Source organism: Pseudochaenichthys georgianus, chromosome 24, assembly GCF_902827115.2.
Source record: "Pseudochaenichthys georgianus chromosome 24, fPseGeo1.2, whole genome shotgun sequence".
In the NCBI taxonomy this organism is placed as follows: Eukaryota; Metazoa; Chordata; class Actinopteri; order Perciformes; family Channichthyidae; genus Pseudochaenichthys; species Pseudochaenichthys georgianus.
In genome coordinates this window covers 5022848-5033431 of record NC_047526.1, presented here as the reverse complement: position 1 = coordinate 5033431, position 10584 = coordinate 5022848, and the positions used below count along the sequence as shown (strand labels likewise).

General features: G+C 42.9%; 1 protein-coding gene across 2 annotated transcripts in view; it reads left to right on the top strand.

Annotated features, from left to right (window-relative positions):
* Positions 1–10584, top strand: part of cenpe (centromere protein E) — a 70173-nt gene that overhangs the window by 24425 nt on the left and 35164 nt on the right. For both annotated transcript variants that reach the window (XM_034076173.1, XM_034076172.1), the window contains exons 22-28: positions 417–594; positions 678–823; positions 3128–3307; positions 6236–6352; positions 6439–6618; positions 8447–8596; positions 9035–9187. In XM_034076173.1, the coding sequence (XP_033932064.1) occupies positions 417–594; positions 678–823; positions 3128–3307; positions 6236–6352; positions 6439–6618; positions 8447–8596; positions 9035–9187 (1104 nt within the window). The remainder of the gene's footprint in view (positions 1–416; positions 595–677; positions 824–3127; positions 3308–6235; positions 6353–6438; positions 6619–8446; positions 8597–9034; positions 9188–10584) is intronic.

Genomic DNA, 10584 nt, shown 5'->3' with positions numbered 1-10584 from the left:
CCTCTGGCGGTTCTAGTGTTAAGTAATATTAAGATAATATTTGTCCAATATTGTACATTTTCAAAGTTTCAAGTCCAACTCTCCTGCCCTCAAAGGGCAGAACGACCTTCAGAAGGTAAAAACCCCTCCTGCAAGCTTCCTTTTTTTTGGTCAATACGTTAAAGACATAAATTGCCAAAAGATAATTTTGGTAAAAGAAGAAGGGATATCTTCCAAAATATAATTCAAATTGGAGGACATTTTTTTATCCAACCATATTTGTACAAGTATGGAAAGAAAATAAACGTATTTTGTATTGATTTTTAGTTATTGGTGTCGGTTGGTCAAAGGTCACTTTTATTTAAAAGTTAAATTGCATGCCTTTTTTTTATTATTATTTTTAAATCTAATGTGTCTTGTCATTATCTCCTCTCCAGCTGATTCTGAGTGCCAACCATGAGAAGATGGAAGCTGAGGGGAGAAGCCTGCGCTGTGAACTCGACACAGAGAAGACGCGCTTCAGAAAGATGCAGAGCGATCTCCAAAAAGAGCTGAATGTGGTATTTGACGAGAACACAAAGCTCACCTCACTGCTGGATGGAAAAGTACCACAAAGTAGGTTCAAAGTCAGGTGTTTATAAGAGTAGACATTCAATCTGTGGAATGAGATCAGAGTTGTAAGATGTTTTCTGTCCTAGATCTGATAGACAGCATGGAGCTTGAAAGGAGAGTGGCCCAGCTGAGCAGAGAGCTGACGGTGTCTCAGGAAGCAGAGGGAGCGCTCAAAGCTGAGCTGGCCTCTTTCCAGACTCTTCCAGAGAAGTTGGACAGTCTGATGAAGCAGGTGAGTCCTCCATTCATCCTCCATGGACAGTAGGACATCAGAATCAGTTGGGTGTCGCTGCGGCTTAATCCAAGATATACATGGATTTATAAATTTAAAAAAATGTTTGGTTGATTTAATAAATAAAAACTCATAGCAGGGTGTCCGCAGGGTCTTAAAAAGTATTAAATGTTGATGAATCAATTTAGCGAAAATGAAGGCTATTAAAAAGTATTAAACGGCCTTTTCCAAGGTATTAAGAAGGTCCACAGCAACGACAACATGAAACACCCTTTAATTTACTGAAACAACATGTCGTGGAAACCCCCTCAAGGTGGCCCCATGCATAGCGTGCCATAAAATGCTGCTTCTTATTTTAAGTTTCGTTGCCTTGCTCCGCTCTGGGGGAGGGGGGTTATCTGCTGGTGGACTACCTGAGAGATATAGCCTACAGCAGGAGAACACTCCGTCCTCCGGAGAATAAACAGAAGGGCAACCATGCTCCAGGGTCTTCTTTGCTGCTTTTGGTGTATTTTGTGGCGGCAGCAGCACCACTTACAGGCCTGGCATATGTACTACAGCGTTTCCAGCATTTCCAGCGGTCTAGTGTGAACGGACACGTTAATGAATCGAATGCGTGTGAACGGAAGACTTTTTTGCGTATACGTTTTACTGTATGCATCCTCGTGGGGCCGGGGTCTAAGCCAAACTATATCCGGTCACAGAGATCTGCTATTTTAAAGTACGGTCAACACATATCGACCCTAATTATAGTCTATATTAAGAACGAGAAAAGTCTTAACATATATATCGTTTTTTGTAAACATATGACAAATGTGTGAGGGTGATGACGTCAGAGCATCGTCCTCTGTGCCGGGCTTAGCCCCGGACAGCCCCAGCCCAATTTAACTCCTGGGTATTTGTGAGGGAGCTCCTATATGGCATTACCGCTGAAGCTCACCAAAGTTTAATATATTTCATCGTTCAAAGTTTTGTCAATTGTTTTGTTTATTGATCAAATACTGGTTTCTGAGGAGTTCTACTGGAATGAAAGAGCACAGGGTACAGAAGCAACAAAGCAGCATGCTGCATTAAACCTGACCTTCACAGAGAGGTTGCAGTTCATGTGGAGAGGAGGCTTCAGTCGTCTGTCTGCACTCTGTTTAGTTGAGCTATCTTACAATCAATATAGTCAATGTGAGGTAAAGTGTGTCGCCAATGTAACCGGTTAGAACTCGAAGTTGCGATGAGGTCTTAAAATGTATGGAAAGGGTCTTAAAAAAGGTCTTAAAAGGTATTACATTTGACTTCAGGACTCCTGCATATACCCTGCATAGTAACTCGGCAAAGTTCGGAACAGGGGTTTTTCAAAGTCTTAGTCTGACTATTAAAATAGTATCACTTAATTCAAATGATAAATACTTAAAGGTTCCATGTCATGCTTTTCCGGTTATTACCCGTCCCCTTGTGTGTTATGTAGCTTGTTCTGCATGTAAACGGTCTGCAGAGTCACAAACCCTCAAAGTACACCCTGTAGCGATTAGAACTCTAACACAGAGAAGACCTGCCCCAGAATGCCTCGTTGGACATTTCTATTTTTCCTTCTTTTTCTTCTGGGAACAAGTGACCAAATGGACCAATCCGCGGAGCTCCTCACACACACACACACACACTCAGCCTTATTTTTCTCAGCTGCAGCTCCGCGGATTTCTCAGCCTGAGACAGCGGGACACGGCGAGGCCCGGTCCGAGCACACACACAGACCCACAGCCAGGCTGCGGCTGAGTTCAGGCAATTATGTAATATTATACATTGTTTTATATATATTATATATTTGTCCATCCATCTTCTCCCGCTTATCCGTGGTCGGGTCGCGGGGGTAGCAGTTCCAGCAGAGAGCCCCAAACTTTCTTTTCCCCTCATCAACCAGCTCTGACTGGGGGATCCCAAGGCGCTCCCAGGCCAGAAGAGATATAATCCCTCCATTATATATTTGTATGTATGTTTATATAGTCTTAAAGTAACGACCGGGCAATCATAACCCAACCACTGACTGACAAGACGGGACCTGAATGGCTAAAATGCTACTATTTCCAGGTTAAGACTCATTCCTGCATCTATCCAGCCATGGTCTGCGTCTGTTAATAGTTTGTTTTGGATTGCATTCAAAGTGATAGAAATGACAAAACAAGCCTCGTCCATTTTTTTCTTTTTTTCCGCTGGGCGCAGAGTTTTCGAAAGCCCTGGGGATCTGCAAACTTTGTGTTGCGCACACAATTCCACCAGCCCATTGCAACGGAGTTTTTTTCCTTCTGAAACTTCTAGCTGGATGAGCTGTCTGAAGAGCTGCAGAGTGTGCGTGCTGAGAAAGAGACTCTCCTGTCTGAGCAGAGTGCTGCTGCTCAGAGTTCTGCAGAGGAGATGGAGAAGCTGCTCTCTGCAGTCACATCTCTCGCTGCAGAGAGAGACCAGCTCCAGGGAGACCTTCGGGAAAATGTAGACATGGTGAGTGACTACATTGCTGTTTGATAATAGTCTGTTTGCGAGCTCCAAGAGTCCTATTATGAACCCGGAAATGTTGAGTACCCCAAAGTTTTATGTTAGAAATATATAGGAGGGGTCCCTTAAGGCCCCTACACACCAAGCCGATTTTGGCCGCCGATAGATGTCTGGCCGTCGATGAGCGACCTGTCGCCCTACTCGGATTGGTGTGTCCCGCACCGTCGTGTCCCGCACCGTCGTGTCTTTTCGGCCGTGCCAACGCCTTGAGCTGTCAGAAAAATAAATCACTCTGATTGGCTGTTCAGCTTAGCGAATCAGTGCATGAGAAGCGAAACGGAAGTGAAGAAGGCACACACAGACGTCTATTATTTTTCATCTCAACTGGACGCAATAATTTATTTTATATCATGGCGATCTAGAATGAAGAAACCGAAGACCAACTCAGTTGCCACGTAATTTGCTGCCACACTTCCTGCATGAGGTGGACAATAGCTTCTTCAAGTATTTAACGGACAGGACCCTGGACGATGTGGCTATTTTTATTGTAGGCCTATTTCTATCTTATTGTATTTTAGTCGATTGTTCACATTGTACAGTTGTACATTGTACTACTGCAAAATACAAAACTTTATTTCGTACCTTCAAACTACAGCCATCAGATATCACATTAGAATGAGGATACAATTAGCTATACTACAATAAAAGTCAGAGGATACAGATGTACATGATGATACATCATTTGCCTGTCAGTGTTATGTTTTATATTAATATAATCTTGGATTATAATTACTGATGCATGGAATGTGGTAGCAGCAGTACTTTAAGGTTGCCAGCCACAATGCTTAAATAGTTTCTTTGTGCTTCAGAGAGCTGAAGTTTGTATATATCACACTGTCTGTCTTCCGGTTGTTGCCTCTTTTGAATGATGAATACACACTACTGCTGGTAAGGAGAGTTATTGCCACTCACGCATGTGCAGTTCATATGCCTACTTGGCCGTCGGCTGAAGTCTTTGCGACTGTTGGCCAAGACGCAGGAGACGTGAGGCGACACAACCGTCGTCTTCGGGACGTGTTCTTTGGTGTTTGCTTGGTGTGTCAGGGGCTTTACTTGTATATGTTGGAAAATGTGCACAATTACCACAAGTTGCCTTAATTATCATGAATTACCGTCATGGCTTGAGCGATTTGGACTGGCTTTGGGGGTTATTGAGGATGTCTAATCCATTTCTGACATTTTCAGGGTCCAAATGGCCGTTTTAACCAGAAAGAGGCCACGTTGTTGCTTCTGGTGGGCTGATTTTTATGAATTTTGGGTCGATTTTGTAGTTTTAGGGGACTCTAGATTGGACAGATTGCTAATCTATTCGAAGTAGTAAAAATCTGCCCACCGAGATTGCACATATAGCCCCTTTCTGGTTAGAACTGCCATTCTTGATTCTGAAAATGTCAGATATGCATTCCGCATCCTCAATTAGACCCTCCAGAAAAACGCGATTCTGCGATCGCAGAAATTACCGCAAAATGGCGCATATTTTTAAAAAGCCGCATATTTATCAAAAGGCCGCATAATCCCCGCATTTTTCCACACAAAGTTGAGAAGAAAAAAAAGTGAACTCGTCTTGACCTGAAGTGATGATGATGATGATGATGCGCGACGTCATCAGCTCGCGCATCACAGAAGGTAAACAACACCGTAGAGTGAACGTGTGGAGCTCACACGAGAGTTTCTCTTCACCAAGATGAAAACATCTAATCCATCTCATTTACCGACAAACATCTCTGCTAAAGACCAGGCAAAGCAGTTCCCCGATGTCTGTGGGGAAACTATTCTGCACCCCGTGCAACTGTGTTGGAGCATAAGAGAACATCGACGGTGACGACCCACTTTGATTCATTCAAACATTCGAAAATGCTTTCTGCTGCTGCGGACAAGAGCGCCAAACAACTCACGTTCACCGAGGCATCGACCTCCAAAACCCTTTCGAGGGCTACAAGAAACGAGGTGAGAAGCCTACGAGACTGAAGCTGGTCAGATAACGAACGAGTAAATGAAGACAGAATGAGGCGGAGGTGTGTGTGTGTGTGTGTGTGTGTGTGTGTGTGTGTGTGTGTGTGTGTGTGTGTGTGTGTGTGTGTGTGTGTGTGTGTGTGTGTGTGTGTGTGGTGTGTGTGTGTGTGTGTGTGTGTGTGTGTGTGTGTGTGTGTGTGTGTGTGTGTGTGTGTGTGTGTGTGTGTGTGTGTGTGTGATAGCCCAATTGCTTTTACAATAAATACACATTGCATGTGTTTAATTGAATAGTAAAGGGGTTTAACGTTAGTGGCAGGTTGTGTGTGAGAGAGAATAAATAAATAAGACAGCCCAATATTTATTTTTTCCGCATATTTCGCAACTTTCCGCATATTTCGCAATTTCACCGCATAAAATCACATAAAACCCCGCATGTTTGATCGCATAATCAAGGATTTTAGCCCGCATAATCAAGGATTTTAGCCCGCGTTTTTCTGGAGGGTGTACCCAATAACCCCCAAAATCTGTCCTGATCGGCGAGAGCCATTTTGATCAACTATTGTCTGCATAGGATTTATTGCTAAAACTTTGGGGGTACACATTTGTGGGTTCAGTGCTTGCAACTAGACTATATTGTTAGAAAAACAGATTTGTTAATTCTCTCATTTATAATGTTGACTAACAGTCTCGTCCTTTTAAAAGTCTGTGACACAAATGAGATATTTTTATATGTTTTAAAATATTCTCTGTGCCAATTTGTTCACAAATGTAAGTTAAGCTTCCATGTTGCCAGCCTTTTTAAATTCACAGCCTTTGCTCGAAGTCACCACTTCTCCAGCTTTATTTTCCTGGCTATAAAAGTTTCCTTTGGTCAAAATTATTCCTTGTTTGTTTATTTACAATATTGTGTCTTATTTGTAGGCTGCTGAGACACAAATTATTCTACAGTCTCTTCAAGACGAGATGATGCAGCAGAGGACCAAACACTCAGATCTGGTGAAACTCTACGAGCAGAAGGAGTCTGATTTAGGGGAACATGTGAGTGACGTGTCTGATCTGCAGTCTTTCAAAAGCAGTCCTTCTTTGTCAGTGTTCTTACTGTCAGTTTGAAATCTTCCCAACAGATGCCGAGTCTGTCACAGGAACTTGAGAGTGTGCGTGCTGAGAAAGAGACTCTCCTGTCTGAGCAGAGTGCTGCTGCTCAGAGTTCTGCAGAGGAGATGGAGAAGCTGCTCTCTGCAGTCACATCTCTCGCTGCAGAGAGAGACCAGCTCCAGGGAGACCTTCGGGAAAATGTAGACATGGTGAGTGACTACATTGCTGTTTGATAATAGTCTGTTTGCGAGCTCCAAGAGTCCTATTATGAACCCGGAAATGTTGAGTACCCCAAAGTTTTATGTTAGAAATATATAGGAGGGGTCCCTTAAGGCCCCTACACACCAAGCCGATTTTGGCCGTCGATAGATGTCAGAAAATACAGAAAAAATCCGAAAGGCGGGGCCACTCAAAATAAATCCAATTTAGTTACATTTTTGCCAGATATTTTAAACCGCCTACTTCACAGCTCTCCATAGGGTTTCATTTATTGTGTTACAATAACTCCTTAACACAGGAGCCTCAGGGGAAATATGAAGGGTGTATTTCAAGCTTGTTATAGAAAGAAGTTATCGGGCTTTTTTTATCAACTAAGATTTGTTAGAACATTTTCTTAACTTGAATTGACTACATTTAATTGAAAATGTGGCACACATGAATACTGTGCAATATGTTTGTTTACATATATATTTCAGAAGTACAAGACAAGCACAAGTTTCATGAGCCATATTCCATTATAATTTAACCATTTAAAACGGACCACGGGCCGCAGCTGCTTTAAGTCCATTAAGTTTATGATAAGGAAATAATTAACACACCATCATTGCAATATATTTTCCAAATACAATATCCTCAACTTTGAAATTCTCTTTCTGTTATCAAAAATCCGATTGCTATTTAAGAGCATATACAATATCTCTATATCACTTTTGAGAAGCTTTTTCCAGCTCCGCTCTGAACAAATGGGTAGAACCTCATGATCTGCCCTGAATGCAGATTCAACCCCCCCACTGAGGCGCACTGCCTTTGCACAATCTGTTTCTCTTTTACTGTCATCAAACATTGCAATCTGCTTCCAGATGATCTTAAAACCTGCGCAGATTGTTGTATTTGTTATGCATAAAGATATATAATAATAATTTCAGTCAAGATTTTAAAATACATTTATTCTCTCAGCTGTGTTGAGACTTTCTTTTTGTAAAATGGTATAGCCCAGTGGTTCTCAAACTTGTTCTCTCATTCCCCACTTTGAACAGGTGGGCCTTTTCAAGCCCCACCTGTTCGTCATCGCTCCAATAAAATGGTAGGCCAAGCTTAAAATGGTCACATGTATCGTTCTATATCAGGGGTCTCCAACCTTTTTTAGGATGAGAGCTACTTAAAAAAAATAAAACGAGTCGTGAGCTACTTTTACTCCTTTTTTGTTGTTTTTTTCAGTGTATATATATTTAGCACATTTTAACATTATTATATGCTTACCTTTAACCTTTGTGTGCTGTTTGGGTCTGTGGGACCCGTTTTCAGTGTTTACTAAAAGAACATGTATTCAATTTAATTATTTTTACCTGCTTTATTTGGGGGTGGACCTCACATCTTCTAGGGGGGTCCGGGGGCATGCACCCCCGGGAAGATTTGTTTTTTAATGTTGAAGTGAAATGCATCAATCTGGTGCACTTTGAGCACAACATGAATTTATGGATACAGCTCTCAACACTCAGATGAAAGGGAGCTGTATACTTTTCAATAATCCGAACATCTTTAGAATATGTTTTTTATATGTCTGATAATATATGCCTAGAAATAGCATGATGGGAGATCTTTAAATCTTGTGAAAGTCCACCGCCGTTGCGAGTCTCCGGCTGTAACAGTCCACTACCGCCCGCAAGGACCCAGGTTCGATTCTGGCCTGAGGTCCAAAAAAAGTATTTTTAAAAATAAATCTCCCGTCCATTCGCGACCCACCTATCACATCTCTGCGCCCCACTCTTTGAGAAACGCTGGTGTAGCCCAAACATAAATTCTTTTTTTCCCAAACAGATGATTGAGAATCAGGAGGAGCTGAGGACAGCCCTGCAGAAGAACCGCCAACAGAGGGAGACGATCAAACGGCTGGAGAATGCACAGACATCCCAACAGGAAGCTCCTCCCAACGAGACCAGTGCACAGACAGAGGAGCTGCAAACAATTGTAAGACTTCCTTAATGCTTCTGGAATACTCTTTTTTTACTAAATGACATTTTGTAGAATACTCTGACAACAACTCTGTGCTTACTTCAGCTTTAAAGTATTAATTGTAAAATCTAAACATACTATTACTGACACCAATATGATTCTTAATTTGATCCTTACTTCATCAGAATCATGTTTGTTCTACAAACTCCTTTAACCCCACCTTTGTTGTCATCTTAAAGCATGTTTTTACTAGTCTCAACAGAGGAGTTACCTCAGGTTTACTACAAGGCTTTGATGGACATCAGAAAATCATGCTACATTTAGTAAAACTGGACTTTATATTTACTAATTATCACCTCTTCAGGAACAAGTGGCACAAGAAATGGCAAGCTGTAAGTAACTTTGTACAAAATGGAGCTTCACTTGAACACTCGTGGTGGTAATCTCTTTCAGATGACGGAGAACCAGGAAGAGCTGAGGGTGTCTCAGGAGAAGGTGGGAGTTCTCCGAGAGGAGATCAGCGCACTGAAGAGTCAGAAGGCAGAGCTGGAGAGCAGAGCGAGTGGTGCAGAGGTTACCCTCCAGCTGCAGGAGCTGCACGATCAGGCAGGACTACACTCTTTTGAATCAATCTAGTGAATTTAGACACCATCTTAAGTGAGGCATAATGTGCAGTTAGGTGGTCATTATTGGAATAAGAACACCCAACGGCTTCACGTAGGGATCCATGACCAACCTAAATCCAATAATGACCGCCTCACTGCTCATTATCCCACGCCCACATACTAAAGAAACAAACAACTTGTGTCCTTTCATGCAAAATGCACTTTTTGATGTCTTTAAAGGTCCTTACACACCAAGCCAATTGTTTGCATAATAATAAGGACGATCGTCCTTTCTGTGATTCTCCAGAACACACATGTTATGATATTAGGGTCATGCAGAGTGAGATGAGATTGCTGTCCCTTTAAGAGAGAGGGGTGTGGCGTGTGTGTGTGGATGGTAGAGCGACAGTGAGCGAGCGTGTGTATGTTTCTGGAAGTGAAACGAGGAAGCAGAAAAACAGAGGTCTGATGTATTTTGTGAAACAGAAGAACAGCTAAATAAATGCAACGGCCTCCCAAGAAGAGCTCGGCTCTCTCCAGTCATTAAGCTAAAGTGGGTTATTGAACCTGAAGCTTGTTGCTTCTGCCCTGGGAGACGACAGAGAGTCATCCCCCTGTTTCCTTGACTACGGTCTGGGAGCCGACGGGAAGGTTCAACACACAGATGGCCAGTCCGCCCCTTTGTAGCATATTATTTCGATGAGGGATGAGCAGATCGCAAAAACTGCGGCATGTGTACGGCTCCTTATGGGTACTGCACTTAGTGAAGTGCTTTCCTCCACCACGGAGGGAAGCGGCAGAAAGTCACCTGGAGTTCAAGAGAGTGGTGCGGTGCTGCGCTGCGTGCATGGCTTCCTTCTGCAGGTAACGGGGGGACGCACTCTGGCGGCGGTCTCGTTCAGGATCCGAAAATAAAATTGTAATATTTTGCACACTTATTCCTAGTGTGCCACTGGTTACGGTGCCGCGTGCCTCCATTGGCACGCGTGCCAGGGGTTGCAGACCCCTGGTTTAGGCTGTCAAATACGCTGCACCGTTTTAGATTCAATGAGTGTCTCGTTTGCAAATGCTTCATTAAGTTGCTTGTTTTACCCACTTTACAAGCAACTAATTGAGGACATAGATTGCACCTTGCACTGTCGCCACTAAAAAAAATTAAAGTGCACCCAGACCTTCGATAGCTTTGCTCTGTCCGCCATGCCTGCGGGAGACTCACAACAATAATAAGAGCGCTGTTGAGAGAGATGACGAGTGGCATTTACAGTGGCCAATCAGAGGGGTCTCAAACCGGATACATCACACGGGATGAGGGTTCCCAACCAACCAGAATGGTTTAAAGTTAAGCTAAGGAAGTAGACGTAACACATATAGTGATAGCAGCACTGTTTGTCCATCGGC